Source organism: Leptosomus discolor, chromosome 6 (genome assembly GCF_034619465.1).
Source record: "Leptosomus discolor isolate bLepDis1 chromosome 6, bLepDis1.hap2, whole genome shotgun sequence".
NCBI classification, from domain to species: Eukaryota; Metazoa; Chordata; class Aves; order Leptosomiformes; family Leptosomidae; genus Leptosomus; species Leptosomus discolor.
In genome coordinates, this window is record NC_141396.1 from 44,413,359 (window position 1) to 44,429,106 (window position 15,748).

Below are 15,748 nucleotides of genomic sequence, written 5' to 3' on the forward strand. Positions count from 1 at the left end.
AGATTGGACAACATACCCGTGCCCTCAGCACTCATTTGGTAACTGGTACTGGCAGGTCCCAGTCCAAAACGTGCCGGTTGTTCAGACTGTACCCTTGAGGCAGTTACAATTCCCATGTTTTGTACTGGAGCCAGCAGAGGTTCAACAGCACAGGCAAAACTGCATGGTGGGGAGTCACGTGCAGCAGGGAATTAGTACTTGATGGATAGGCATCGACTTGGGGACTCCAACTTTCCAAGAGGTAAAGAGTTCCTCCACCAGCTCTCTAGGTGACTGTGGTGGGGATCTGCCCATGGTTTCACTATGCTCCCTTCTCCTGCTGCCCTTCTTCAGGCAGTGATGCCCTTCAGCAACAGGCTGCAGAGGCAGCAGCCCCACACGATGGCTGGTTTCTCCTTCAGCTACTTATGGCCCACAGTACCAGACAGTTTAGGCACAGCCAATTATGGAGGATGTACTCAGGCTTTCTGAACTTCCTTCCAACCATCTGGGGCCCAAAATTAAGTAGTGGAGTCTGCCAGATTTGCAAGTGTAATGTAATTGTAAGAAATATGATTAAATTCTATTCAATTGTACAGATATTTCCACTTCTGGATATACAAATGAAAGGAAGAAGAAACAGTTGGCAAATACACAATGCAGATGTAATTCTGTAAATCGGGAGAAAATGAACACTCCAACTCCTTTTTTTTTTTTCCTCCAGATGATGAATCATCTCTTAATGATGTATTCAGTCCCTACCATCTTTGGCAGTGCAGTTCTAGTGTCTTCTGAATGACCAGATTGTTTCATGCTACAGAACGCTACACCCAGATGGTGCTGCACAGCCCTTAACAACAAGAGTCTCGCTGGAGGCATTTTAAAAATAGTAGTTTCACATTTCCTTGGTTGTAAAAATGAAGCCATGTACTTTCAATGACATGTGAAGCTACAAAAGCCTCCACACAAGCACTCCTCTTGGCCCGCCTCTTGCCTCGCCTCTTGCCTCCACCAGCCTAGCTTTCTCTCCCTGGGGAAACCCTCTCTCCTCTGCCAATACAAGCATTTGCCTGGCCACGGAACAAGCCTCCATAAACCTGCAAAGACAGCTCTCATCCAGACCAGCTCCCTGTTCTGGTTTACCATGTATCTGTACAAAGAGGTTCCTGGTGGCAGGAGGGAGGCACCATGAGGGCAGGAAAATGTGAGCCAGGGCAAAGGGAGGAGAGGATAGCAGCGCTAGGTTAACATGTGCTTCTCAGTGGCGGTGCTACGGATACATGGAACAGACTGAAAGTTTGAAAATAATTTTCCATTACCCTGGCAGATACTGACTTCCACATATGGTAAACACAACTCTATCATGACTTTTTGTTAAACCATCAAAAATTTTACATTATTAGATACACACATAAAAATAGTCTTACATAAGTTTGCAACCTTTTCCCGTTTGCTAGCAATTACAGCAGACATTTGTAATATTGATAAAAATGGTACAGTTATTTATTCTCAGAAAAGCCAAACTCAAACTTTCTGAGTAGGGAACCAGTTCTATTTCATATGAAAAATGATTATCTATTTCCTGAAGTTAATTTTAGAACTCGTCACTACAATGGAGTTTCCTTCCAGTGTAAAGCTGACAAAATCATGGACACCTTATGCAAAACAGAAGTCGGCAGTTTGTTTGTGTGGTACAAGAAGTTATTTGCTGGTCAGCTGTGTCAAATGAATGCAATATTTATTATTAAAAATAGCTCTGTGAATAGTGTTTTAATTGTGATTCATGAATCTCAAAGATACGCCGAATAGACAATGCTCTGCAGCAATAAAGCCATATTGATTACCTGCTCAGGGAAGAATTCTTGCAGAAAGGGACCCAGTAATATGATGCCCAGTCCTTCTGGGTCTAATTTGGTCTTCATGAGGTTTACACTATGATAAAAACATTGAACAGAAAAGTATGAGTAAGACATTTTTCTTCTTGCGTGGCTAAGTTATGCTCTGCTACCACAGTACTGGCTGCCAAGTATAGCAATGCTCTTCTATTTTTAATCGTAACTGACAACTGCACCAGGATGGCATGCAAGTTGCCAAAACACAGTTATTTTTAAATAAAAGTAATCTGTTATTTTAAATCAAATAAGTGATAATTCTGAAGGACCACCATATTTGGTAAAATAATTTGAAACCCGTATCATCTAAAACCAGGTTTGCAGCCCAAAAGGCGTTCTGCTGTCTTGTAAGTGTTCTTGAACTTAGATACACAAACCAATCATCTTTTAAATACAGCTCTGAAACTGCCAAACAACCTGTTTTTAAATGGAGATTTGAAAAGCCTCCAAGATTTTCTAGGTTCACTGAAATGAAATTAAGTTTAACAGATACATTTCTTATTTACATCACGTCCTTGATAGCAAAGAAACCAAAAACAACGAATAATGAAAACATTAACAATACTAATCTGAAAGCCTTACTGCATGAATATGGTAGAATTTCAGGCCACTACAAACAAATGTCAATTATAGCTTTATATTACTGTTTAAGCAATATATTTCTACAAGCATCAGATAGCTTAAACCTTTATTTGCATCGACCTATCCTCTTGCCTAAGTTACAAGCTGTACTATACACAAGAACATCCTCGCTGGATCAAACCAACAGAGCGCCTTGCCCAGTGTCCTGTTTCTGGCAAACACATAGTGATATCCCTCGTTTACCCTCCCCATTTCCAGCAGTCTGCTGCTCAGAGACACCTTCAGTGAGAGGCAGTATCTAAAACACAAAGACATATATTTTTTCTTTCCATGCATGTGCCTAATTGGCTTTGAATCCATACACATTTGTGGCATTTAATAAACCGCACTCACAAAATTAAAATTAAACTATGGATTCTAGGAATAGGTATCTCCTGTTTCGAACCTTTCACCTGATAATTCAGTCTGATGACACCTCATTTTTGTGTTGTGAGAAGCAATTGCCAATCATGCCCTATTTATCATGAGACTCCTGATTTTAGAAACCTCTCTTCCATGCCAGTGGTTGTCTCTCTTTTCCAAGTTGAACAGTCCTGACCTAGTTCTTCCTTGTACTAATGCCATTCTGTACCTTCCATTAGCCTTGCTGCCTTCTTGATACCTTTCTACAATGTTCCTTTTTAAGATGGAGTGAAACATCATGCATTTATACAATGGCATAATTCCTAGAAATTGCACTTCATATCTCTGTCTGTCACCAAGTATCAGTTTAAATCTACAATCTGTTTCCTGAATGGTAACATCTAGCTCACAGCCCAACAACGTGTATGTAAAACCAGGATTGTTTTATCCCCTGCAATCAATCTACATTTACTGTATTGAGACTTCTCTATTACCCTGTCTTCCAGTAACTTCTGCTGCTCTTTCACACAATTTTTTAGTATCTCAAATACTTTTGCAATAGCAGCAAACTATCATCTTAATCCCTACCTTGAAATCCTCACCAGTGTGATGACAAAGTTCACAGACCTAATACAAATTCCTGTAAAATTCCTCTAATGATCTTCCTCCATTAAGAAAAAAAGGACATTTTTATGCTTTAATCAGTTATTTACCTACAAGAAAACCTTCCTTCTTATCCCGTGTTTACACATGAAACTTTTACATGTGAATTTTCCCCAGATTGGCCTTCAAATCCTCTTCTAAGTTCTGTTGTCCATTTGTCACCTTCTCATTCTGGTACTGTCTGGTATCAGGACAGTTTATAGTGGTATGTAACCCAAACCCAGTTCACCAATTTCATCCTGATATTTCTTCAGAATTTTGGGGTTTTTACTTATCTTGACACTTCAAACTGTTACTCTGACCACCCATAAAAAGGCTTAAGTGTAGAAACCTCCCTCTAATCTTCCCCAGGGAAAACAAGCACTACCCCTTAGCGTCTTCCCCAGTTAAGACGAAGAATTCACTACCCTTTTCTTACTGACTTTGAATATGTTTTAATATTTGGGATCACCTATCAGAACTACAGATGTCTCGCAAGTCTCCTAGTTCTGACAGGCTTAAAAAAGTACCTACTAGCTTTTATTTCATTATAACTTTGCAGATTAGCCTTCAGAAGATTTTTAACTCTGCTTTCTTTTGTATTTACATTTAACATTCCATAAATGTAGATTCTTCCTCATTTTTTTCATGTAGGCACTACATTTCCCTTTCAGAAGACTTGGCTTCTCATAGCTGCCTCTCCTACCACCTAGGCCTGTAACCACCTACGTCTCCTTTGTGGGGGACCGTGGGCAGAAAGTGTCTCACTAAGGTCTTTTTGATTATCACTGTAGGTAAGACTCTTATCCTTTTGGCCACCATTTACATGTCTCCATTTTTAAGTAGCTTCAATGGTAACTTCTTGATGGAAATGGTGGATGAGCCAACTAGGAGAGAAGCACTGCTGGACCTTACACTCACTAACAAGCAGGGTCTGGTTGAAGCGGTGAAGGTTGAGGGCAGCCTTCCTTGGCTGCAGCGACCATGAGATGGTGGAGTTCAGGATCTTGTGCGGTAGGAACAGAATACCGAGCAGGATCACAACCCTGGACTTCAGCAGGGCCAACTTTGGCCTGTTCAAGCAATTGCTAGAGGAAATCCCATGGGACAGGGTACTAGAAGGTAAAGGGACACAAGATAGTTGGTTTATATTCAAGGACCACTTTTTCCAAGCTCAAGATTGGAGCATCCCAGTGGGCAGGAAATCAAGAAAGGGAGCCAGGAGACCCTCGTGGTTAAACAGGGAACTGATGGGCAAACTCAAGTGGAAGAAAAGAGTCTACAGATCTTGGAAGGAGGGGATGGCCACTTGGGAGGAATGTAAGGAATGTAAGACTGTTGTCAGAGTACATAGGGAGACAACCGGGAAAGCTAAGGCTTCCCTGGAGTTAAGCCTTGCAAGGGACATCAAGGACAACAGAAAGGGCTTCTTCAAATACATTGCAGACAAAACTAACAGTAGAGGCAATGTAGGCCCACTGCTGAATGAGGCGGGTGCCCTGGTGACTAAGGATACAATGAAGGCAGAGTTACTGAATGCCTTCTTTGCCTCTGTCTATGCTGCTGGAGACTGTCCTCAGGAGTCCCAGACCCCTGAGGCCCCAGAGGAAGTCAAGATAAAGGAGGAGTTTGCCTTGGTTGATGAGGACTGGGTTAGGGGTCAGTTAAGCAAGCTGGACATACATAAATCCATGGGCCCTGATGGAATGCACCCACGGGTGCTAAGGAGCTGGCAGAAGTCATTACTAGACCACTCTCCATCATCTTTGGTAAGTTGTGGGGAACAGGTGAGGTGCCTGAGGACTGGAGAAAAGCAAATGTCACTCCAGTCTTCAAAAAGGGCAAGAAGGAGGACCCAAGTAACTACAGACTGGTCAGCCTCACCTCCATCTCTGGAAAGGAGATGGAAAAACTTATCCTCAGCGCTGTCTCTAGGCATATCAAGGATAAGAGGGTCACTAGGAGCAGTCAACATGGCTTCACCAAGGGAAAGTCATGTTTGACGAACCTGATAGCCTTTTATGAAGACATAACCAGGTGGATAGATGATGGCAGTGCAGTGGATGTGGTTTATCTCGATTTCAGTAAAGCATTTGACATCATCTCCCACAGCATCCTCACGCCTAAACTGAGGAAGAGGGGTCTGGATGATTGCGTAGTGAGGTGGATTGTGAATTGGTTGAAGGAAAGAAGCCAGAGAGTTGTTGTCAATGGGACAGAGTCTAGTTGGAGGCCTGTATCTAGTGGAGTCCCTCAGGGGTCAGTACTGGGACCAGTACTGTTCAATATATTCATCAATGACCTGGACGAGGGAACAGAGTGCACTGTCAGTAGGTTTGCTAATGACACAAAACTGGGAGGAGTGGCTGACTCACCAGAAGGCTGTGCTGCCATTCAGCGAGACCTGGACAGGCTGTAGAGCTGGACGGGGAGAAATTTAATGAAATACAACAAGGGCAAGTGTAGAGTCTTGCATCTGGGAAAGAACAACCCCGTGTGCCAGCATAGGTTGGGGACTGAGCTGTTAGCAAGTAGCGTAGGGGAAAGGGACCTGGGGGTCCTGGTGGACAGCAGGATGACCATGAGCCAGCAATGTGCCCTTGTGGCCAATAGCATCCTGGGGTGTATTAGAAAGGGTGTGGTTTGCAGGTTGAGAGAGGTTCTCCTCCCCCTCTGCTCTGCCCTGGTGAGGCCGCATCTGGAATAGTGTGTCCAGTTCTGGGCCCCTCAGTTCAAGAAGGACAGGGAACTGCTTGGAAGAGTCCAGCACAGAGCCACAAAGATGATGAAGGGGGTGGAACATCTCCCTTATGATGAAAGGCTGAGGGAGCTGGGTCTCTTTAGCTTGGAGAAGAGAAGACTGAGGGGTGACCTCATTAATGTTTATAAATACATAAAGGGTAAGTGTCAGGAGGATGGAGCCGGGCTCTTCTTGGTGATGGCCAATGACAGGGCAAGGGGCAACAGGTGCAAGCTGGAACATAGGAGGTTCCACATTAACATAAGGAACAGGCTGCCCAGAGAGGTTGTGGAGTGGTTTTCAAAACCCACCTGGACGCATTCCTGTGTGACCTACTCTAGGTGGTCCTGCTCTGGCAGAGGGGTTGGACTAGATGATCTTTCGAGGCCCCTTCCAACCCCTAACATTCTGTGATTCTGTGATTCCTTTCTTAGTCGTAACACAGTACTGGTAGTAAATTATTTGGCTTCATTTTGTTTCTGCCTAAATCCACCCAGAATATGTATGCGAGTCTTAAAGAGAGTGGCTCTTAAGGCTCTTGGAAGAGGAATTCCAAAATTCATAAAACAATGTGATAACCTATAAACTATGTTAATTTAGTATCTGGAAAAAAAAATAATTCACTACTCAAGTGAAGCTACAACTGAGGATTCGCAAGATACCAGACTTTAATCCTTCTATTGCTCATTCTTACTGCTCTCAAAGCACAAAATCTAAGATATTTCCATAGCTGTCTGAAACCTGCTCAAATTTTTGAAATGCTGTAATAGAGCTGTGTTTGCAAACAGAACCAAGGCAGATTTAGGTAAAGATAATTTTGAAAATGCAGGTACAATTATGTAATAAAAATTAAAGCAAGCTCTATACTCACTAATGAAATATAAAAACTGTTCAAAAATGCAGAGCCATACTAAGTTTTTAATTATGGAGAGTGTTCAAAGTTAAATCAATTAAACAGGAGGGGAGATTTAATAAAATTTGATTGCTGTATTCTTCAGCTGAGGGTTTTGCATTCAGCAAATAGCTCACATGATTCAATGTTACTGATATGACAGCAGAGCTACCAAAACACATGTGTGTACATGCCTCAGTCACTTCAGTACGACGTCCAGCATTTTAACGGAAGAGGTTGTGAATGTTGCGATGATGACACTGATCCCTTGTGCTGTTATGGCTGAGAGGTGTGTGGGGACAACAGCCACCAGCACTGGTCAAACAGGCAGATAGGACAAAATGTTTTAAACAAGCTAGACCTAGACTGACAGATGTACTCAAATCGGTGCCCTAAGGAGTATCAGATGGCTTTTAGAAACAAATGGACAGAACAAAGAAGAGAGCTGGGTCCTCAGAGGTGTTTACTAAAAGACTAGAACATTTTACTAAAATCACTCACAATGGCATTCAGTACTGGAATGGCTGATCTGCCCTGTTAATTCACATATGCTCTACAAAGTTTTCCCTTCTGTAATTCTCAAAGTCTAAGCAGGTCTGACAAGTTATTCATCTTGAGATTCTGAGACAGAGCCTTCGATTAGATGATCACAAAGAATTTCCATTTAGTTCCTGAACTAAAAAATGTAAACAGTACACTTGGAAGCAATGCCTTTAATTTTACTTAAAAACAAACAAACAAACAAAAAGCCAACCAGAAAAGCCTATATGGAATTTGAAATGTGTTATTTATACTTGTGTTCAACATTAAATAGACAAGACATCTAGAACAAAAGCAGAGTAGGTCCTCAAGACAGTAACATTAGACAACATTTTTATTTAAAAGGAGATGATTCAAGACTGAATATTCCATGGTTTGCTTATGGCTTTTCAATATAGCAGGCCTTCTGACTGGGGCTTTTCCTACATCAATTTATGGTTGGGTGTGCTATGTATGATGAAACAGGCCAGTGCTGTGTCACAAATGCCCTGAAGGCCAAACAGCCAAATTGGAAAAAAACTGCAGAAAGAGGATTTTTGCAGCTTTATTGAGGCCAAAAGAAAGCTTCTCAGACCTATTAAACTAAGGGTTTTTTCTTTCCTTCCCTTTAAAAAAAAAAATGTTTTGCAGACTTCACTACTGACGGACATTATACAAACACTAGCCTTTTTGTCTCGCAGTTTCTTTGGGTTTAGTTTCCTGGGTGTTTTTCGATTTCAATTTTCACTCCTTCACAGAGAACAGCTCAGTAAACTTTGTTGTACTTTGTCACATTTGAAAAGACAGAAAATGACATCCAGCAAATTCCAGATGGCTGTGTTAAGTAAATTTGCAGTCTCCACTGCCATTCTACAGGAACAACCGATTTAGACCCCAATAAACCAGACCATACATTTACAGAAGAGCAGAACCATCTTTTGGAGATGTTAAAAAGCTCCAGCATATAGCTGTCCTTTCTGGTTTAAGCACTCAGTGGCAAAATGTGGTGAGCTTTGACACCGAGGGTTAACTGCTGCCACTGAGTATTAGTCCTGTCTGTCCACATAAGATCTAAAATAAATTACCTTTTCATTTGATAGTTTTAACTGTAATGCTAAGAATCAAGGTGTTGTTTCCGGAAACAAATGACAATTATAAACACTACAAGGTACTGAGTGTTGGTGGAAACAAAAAAGTTAAGTGAAGCAGTTTCAGCTTCAAACTCTGTAGCTAGATCCAGTGGTAATCCAGTACTCCCAGTACTCGTCTGCCTCTGCGTACTGTTTGGCTCTTTTGGCACACGGTTTCACCCTCGTTAACATACAGAAACATATTCATGACTATCTCCTCAATCTCAATGTATAGTAATGCAGTAGGTCTGAAGGGTTTTTGGCTTCTAGTTATCACTACCAAAGTTAGAGACATTTTAATTTGAATTCCTCCCATTTAATTTAAAGCTGACTTTGACACTTCAAAATAACATTCTGTGCCCAGAATGCAAGCCAGAAAAAAATCCAGACAAAACCCTAAATTATAATTAATATGTGGTTCATTGATACTTCTGTAGTATTTACATTTTATTATACTTACTATTCAGGATCTGAAACAAGGTCCAGAGCCTTCATTACATCTTCTAGCAGCGTGTCAGATATAAAACCATTATCTGAAGAAGTAGCAAAGCTTCTCATTAGGAAAAGAAACAAAACACTTTCCAGAAGTACAAATTTTACTCAAAAATACCAATACTGAATGTCTTTATCTCTATAATTTGCAAACAAATGGTGGGGCTCTAGAATGAACATAATTTTCAAACACTTCTCTCCCACTTTAAAAAAAAACGAGTGTAATACAGAAACTGTGGGTTTATTGTTCATACACTTAGATGCTTAATATATGCTAAGAACTCAGCCTCTTCATAGCAATCTCCATCTCCACTAGATACCTTGGGATAAAAACTGTACATTTTTTCCCTTTTGATCAGTTACGATAGTACCTGAATGTCAGACACCCTCTCTTTTCCAAACCATAACAAAATTTTCTATGTATGCCACATACATTCAAGAACAAAATTTCATGAAGAAAGCAATCAGAGCATCAGTTTATGAATACGTAATATAAATCAAATTACATTTTAGCTTTATGTTAATTACAAAGTACATTACAAGGTTAAAAAGCTTATGCTCTAAGAACTCTACTTTCTATCGCACAATGTTGTTCTCAACTTCTCTTACTACAGAATTCTCCTAGAATTTCATGTCACTCGTAGATCAACTACTGTATTGAAAATTTCTTGAGTACCAAGTATTTCATTCCTCTCTTAACAGGCTTAAGTATAAACAGCATATTACCCTTGCATAGAATTTGAAATGGATTTGAAAATGCAGTATTTGGAACAAATTTTAGAAAATAACAGTCCTATTTTTGACACTATGCAGCATTCAGTACTCTTTGGAAGTGGTCTCTACTGAATGAGTACATTTCGATTAAAAAAAAAAAAATCTTATTTCAGCAAGAAGTACAGCCCTTACCCTCAGGGTCATATGTCTGGAAAACCCTTCTAGCTTGTTCTGAAGGCGCTTCAGGAGCAACAAGGGCCATATCCTTAGGGGGAAAAAAAAAAAAGAAAGAATATTTCAGAATATTCTTAATTCAGATACAGATGACTAAGGAAGTAGTTAGCCATACTACAGAGAGATGGACCTTAGTTAATGAAAAGTTAAATACAGAAGAAAAATTAAGGTAATTTGGCAATATTGCTGACAGTGACATGAAACGATCAAGAAGAACATTAAAAATTATTCCACAAACTTCTAGACAAATTTCATGTAAGTCTTTTCACGCAGATGTCATGGCACAAAAGCTAACTGGAGACTACATGTATTATGTGGAGATTTAGATTTATAGTCTCATTCTTTAGCTCTGAAAACACACAGACATGTAATAGTGAAATTTACTGAGTGTGCTATGCAACAGAAACACAGAAAGTTTATTTAGATAGAAAGCTGTGAGACAATGTTTTGATGTCCATTTCACAGACTGGCAGAACACAAATGTGTTACCTGCATGAGAAAGTATGTTTTCAATAGTGGCTACTGTAATGATTTTATTTATCTGTGGCTTTTTTCATCTCACATACAATCATGCTTTCCAAAACATATATGGAGGTGCATGTCTATCTCCTATTGTAAAACCAGCAAATGCATAGCCCTGTGGTTTTATGCCAAAAAAAATTGTAAAAAAAGTGAAATTAGTAAGTTATTAATGAGAAATGGAAGGTGGCATAAAGGGTAAGAAAGGCACCTATTCAAGACACCCTTTAGTCTAGAAAGACACAAAGACTTGATGTTCAAACGGAACACGAAACTCCAAATTAGAGCTCCAAAACCTGCTCGCTAGGAGTAGTTAAAATCCTACATCTCCTCTTGCAAATTTAGGATCACATGTTTTTTTTTCCACATGGAAAGGAAAATTAAAGTCTTGCTCAGAGGGAAACACTGCTGTTGACCATACACCCTCTGTCAAAGTGAAAATGTGATGTTACCTGCTACACTATGAACAGGAAAGACAAACCCCCAGAAGTAACAGCATTGACATTACTCTGAATAACATTAAACCCTGGGAAACTTGCTCTTGTTCATATTGTATTATGTAAATCTGTTACAAATCAAAAAGTTACCTTAAACTGTTTTATAAAGTACACATAATAATTTTTCTTTTTCTTTCCAGTTCAGCTCAACTTTGGTTTCTGAAGATGACTTAGATTTTCTTGAAAAAGAAAAATCACAACATCCTCTTATTATACCTATATGTGCTAACAGAGAACTTCAGTCTAAACTGCAAGTCTGCAGTACTTTATTTGAAGGAATGCACAGAAAAGAAATCAGAAAAACGTAGAATTAAAAGATGCATAATGACCTACTGTTCTTTTAACAGATTAAGAGAACTGCTTCAGGGAAAGAACAGAAATGAATCATACATTTGACCAGAATTCCACTCTTATCCAGTTTCTCCTAATAGCTGACTCCAAATCCATCAAGAATTTTAAATATACACCTAATGGCATCCAGCATATACTTAAAAAGTTTCCTGAATGAAAGCCAGCTGCCTAGGACACACCAACAGGGAGGACATGGAACACAACACACACTTAAAAATAACAGGCAACAGTTTTACTCTGAACAGATGAATGATGCAGCTCTTACTGGCATAAAGTACATACAATGGGGGTTACAGAGCTCCTCTCACTTCCATGTACAAGAGAGACAAAATTTGGTATTATACAGGATTATATTAGACAAAAAGTTAGGAGACATCTGCCCTGTCTTTCAAGGCTCTATATCACCAGCCCGTTATATATCATTGGAGTGAAAGTGCTCATTGCCACATGAGCACAATGCAAACATCAACGTCAGAAGCAATGCAGGGCACGGAGTGAAGGGTTGGGGTTCCATTGCTGGGATGTGTTAAGGGGTACCACTTCACATCTTTACTGGCCATGAAGTTTGCACCAAACATCAGTCCTAGAAGCACACCATGCAGGAGCAGAGCCCCTTGCTGGAAGCCCTTGCGCCCACACCGCCAGTGAGGCATGCTGAAAGGCCTCCTTGTGTGCAGCTTCAAGTGTTGGCTCCACCAGGAGAGAAACAGCCTTCGGCACATGCAGCAGGATTCCAAGTCTAAATGCAAAGCAAATTTGCAGGAAAAAGCGGCTCTCCAACATGCTAAATCGCTAATATAGATGGACCCAGTGAATCATGTCTGCTAGAACTCTCCTAGTTCCCGAGATGTGATAGACTTATCAGAACCAAATTACTCCTGGTTCCAGCATACTGCCTCTCTTGCAGCACAAGTGCCACCTTTCACTGTGACTGGACTGCAGACCCCATCTTTAGGTCAGGAGCAGGCTTGCCTGCAGAGAAACTCCTGTACTATGTGACTTCTCCAATCATCCTGTACCCCAGAGCTCTGAGTGAGAAAGCATACAGAAGAAACTAATTTGGGAGAAGTCCCTTTGTCCTTCGAGTCTCTCCTAGTGAGCACAACTTGTAAACGGCTTGCTTAATATACTGGAAATATAAACCTTAGGTTTTTATATTCATTCAGTATCATTATAGTATAATTTTAAGGATCCATAAATGTGACTAATTTGGAAGAAACCCACTATTTAATGAAAAATATTCCAGCAATTTTATGAATGAATAGTAACTAGAAGGCTTACAGAAAATGAATACTTTAACAGTGTATATTCACATTTACGCATGTTCTAAGCTTTTGTTAAAGCACTTTGCAGATAAAGAGACCGTACAGCATTAATAACATCTACAGCTCAACACAGTTAGTGTCATGATGCCAAACGATGTATGAAGTTGTGCAGCTGTTGAGTATACACTCTGTTATAATGGGTAACACTTCTGTGACTATCATAAGGTACATACGTACACTGTGAAATTTGATAATATGTGACCAACTCTTAATTAATTTGGAATAGTCCGGAACTGGAAAAGTTTAATTTTGGGGGGTCAGTATTACAAAACATACTAAGAAGAAGTGTATTTTACTATCAGTGAATTACAGTAAACTATTGCAAATAGTTCTCAGCTTAAAATTGATGATGCCATAGCATACAGAGCTTATTAACAACAAAACAATCAGTGATTTCAATATTCAGGAGGTAACTCTAAAGAGGAGATGCTTTTATGGTAGGTTCTTGTTAATGAATTAGCAGCTCATGGAGCCAGCGTAACAAGGGAGAACATTTAAAATGTCCACGATACGGAAGGATATAACCAAAGTAACTTCCAACTGTGGAGAGATATTATTTCACATGCAAACTACATCTTCTACTTTGGTTTATGAGTATGCAGTTCTTTCCATGAAATCTTAATGCAATCCAAGAATAAAGAGTATCATTTGCGTTGTCCTCCCTCCCCGCAAATTACCTTGTTAGCGTAGTACTTCCCACAGTTGCATGTGATGCAAAACAGATTTTTAAAAATAAATCTCCTGCAACTACCAACACATTTTTTTTGATAGTCCAATTGCAAATAGAGTGTATTTCTGCTGGCATTTTAATTTTCCATGTCTTTAGTTATTTCATCAGTGCATGTGTAACATGGCAAGAACTTAGAAAACATGTCACTGAATACATTACTCAACACTGAAAATTCTCCATGTCTTTCAGCTGAACTTTTCAATATGGTAAAGCCTCCAAATTATTACATATTAATGCTTTTTATTCATTAAATATGATTTACTGATGCTCTAAGCAAGTCATTTCAGGAGGGAACTTAGAAAAGTTACCTGCCTTGGAGAGAGGACCAAAACCCCCCCGCCTCTTTTCAAAATAATTCTAGCTTTTCACTAAGACTGTTGTCCTATAAATAGTTAAAAATAAGAGATCTTAATCCTGTATATACAAATCACATGCATCCTCCAATTTAGCATGCCATTCACTTCCAGTAACCAGAAAACTTTAAAAGTTCAACTAGTCCATACATTTGTATCTAGGGAAAAAAAAGTAACATAACTCCTTTAGGCAGCAAAGCTGAGAATGTGACAAACATCTAACAAAAACATAGCTCAGCTGCCCAAGCTGGCATTTTACCATATGTGCCAAAGTATATCCCCCAGCCCAGCCTTATGAATTGTATTTTGATGTATTCCATGCATTGGAAGTTCCATATAAGGGAATCCCATCAACAGTTAATTTATTATAATTATTTCCAATACCAAGTACAACATGTCCCAAAAATCACGTTTCACTCGTTGGCTCTTGCGATACACAAACAAGTCATCTTATATTACTTTGAAAAGTTATTCTCATCAGTAGTACCAGTTATTTTAAGATCCCATGTTTACCCTCAGAGGCAAAAAGTACCCTTCATAAGTTTTAATGAAAAAATTGCAGAAGTTTTTATTCTACAAATCAAAAGCAGAACATAATGGCTAAGGCATACTGACATTCTGGCTATGAATTTTTACAAAGATCCCGCCCTGAAAGACCTGTTGCCCTTGAAAATGAAATCTGTTCGCATATGGACTGCTTTACAGTTCTACACTACCACTGTTGAGTGATAAGTGGAAGAATTACGTATTGTAATACTAACTTTCTTCTTTAAAATGTGCCTAAAGATAATGCAGAAACACTGATAATTTATCAACTATTTAACTCGCCATAATTTACTGCAAGATCTGCAAGAATGAAGATTATTTAAAACACTCTTGTATTACAGAGAGAAGTGTGTACTTTGCCATGCTATAATCAGCAGCTTCCATGCCAATGACTTTCCCAAACAGTTTCCTAAGAGAACAAGGTTGATGGGATCAAACTCTGAAACTGATTCCCATCTCTCTAGCCGACTTCTGAATCCATTGCCCAATTTCAGTTTTACCTGACAGAGGGAATGGAGGCTCACCACTGGTTGTTGAAACTGGAAGCCAGGCTGAGAAGTAACATACAGGTTTGTGTGCCCAGTGAGAGGGAAAGCAGAACCCTGCTGTGCATCGCTATGTTCAGCAATAGGTAGACAACCATTCAAACACCGCTGGCACAAGCCCAGACTTGGACTGTGTGCCTGGCTCTTGGTAGGTGGACCATCACAGGAGACAAGCGGTGGGTTAATATAGCAGGTATTTGTGTGTGTGGGAGAGGGAGAAAGAGAGGTGCAAGACAGAGAGGAAAAGGGAAAGAGTAAAAAAACTCAAAACATTTAAGAAACAGTCTAGGAGACCAGCTGTTGGAAGTCAGGCTTCAGGTGGTCTGCTCTTACCTAACATGCTTTGGCTCAGAAGCACTTCCATAGGTAGTTTTAAATTAGCATGACTTGAAGTAGTTGTGCTGTTTCACTAACTACCCAGGGGAGTAACCTTAGACTTCTTCAAAGAACATTGCTTTGTTAAGGTACACATCAGTATTGGGAGCTTCAGAAATGGCAAAACATTTGGTGAAGGTATAGACAGCCCTGACAGATGTTGGGGAGGGAGGTGACAGGCAGAGACCAGACCAGAAAACCAAAATCACCTGGTAAAAGCCTAGGTCCAATACAGAGTATAATAATGGGCTGACTCATATAGACTTTTCTTTGTCTCTTTACTCAACTG

General features: G+C 39.8%; 1 protein-coding gene across 2 annotated transcripts in view; it reads right to left on the minus strand.

Annotated features, from left to right (window-relative positions):
• Positions 1-15,748, minus strand: part of MINDY3 (MINDY lysine 48 deubiquitinase 3) — a 62,987-nt gene that overhangs the window by 3,836 nt on the left and 43,403 nt on the right. For both annotated transcript variants that reach the window (XM_086467140.1, XM_086467141.1), the window contains exons 11-13: positions 10,177-10,249; positions 9,239-9,311; positions 1,824-1,911 (exon numbers count right to left, since the gene is read on the minus strand). In XM_086467140.1, the coding sequence (XP_086323266.1) occupies positions 1,824-1,911; positions 9,239-9,311; positions 10,177-10,249 (234 nt within the window). The remainder of the gene's footprint in view (positions 1-1,823; positions 1,912-9,238; positions 9,312-10,176; positions 10,250-15,748) is intronic.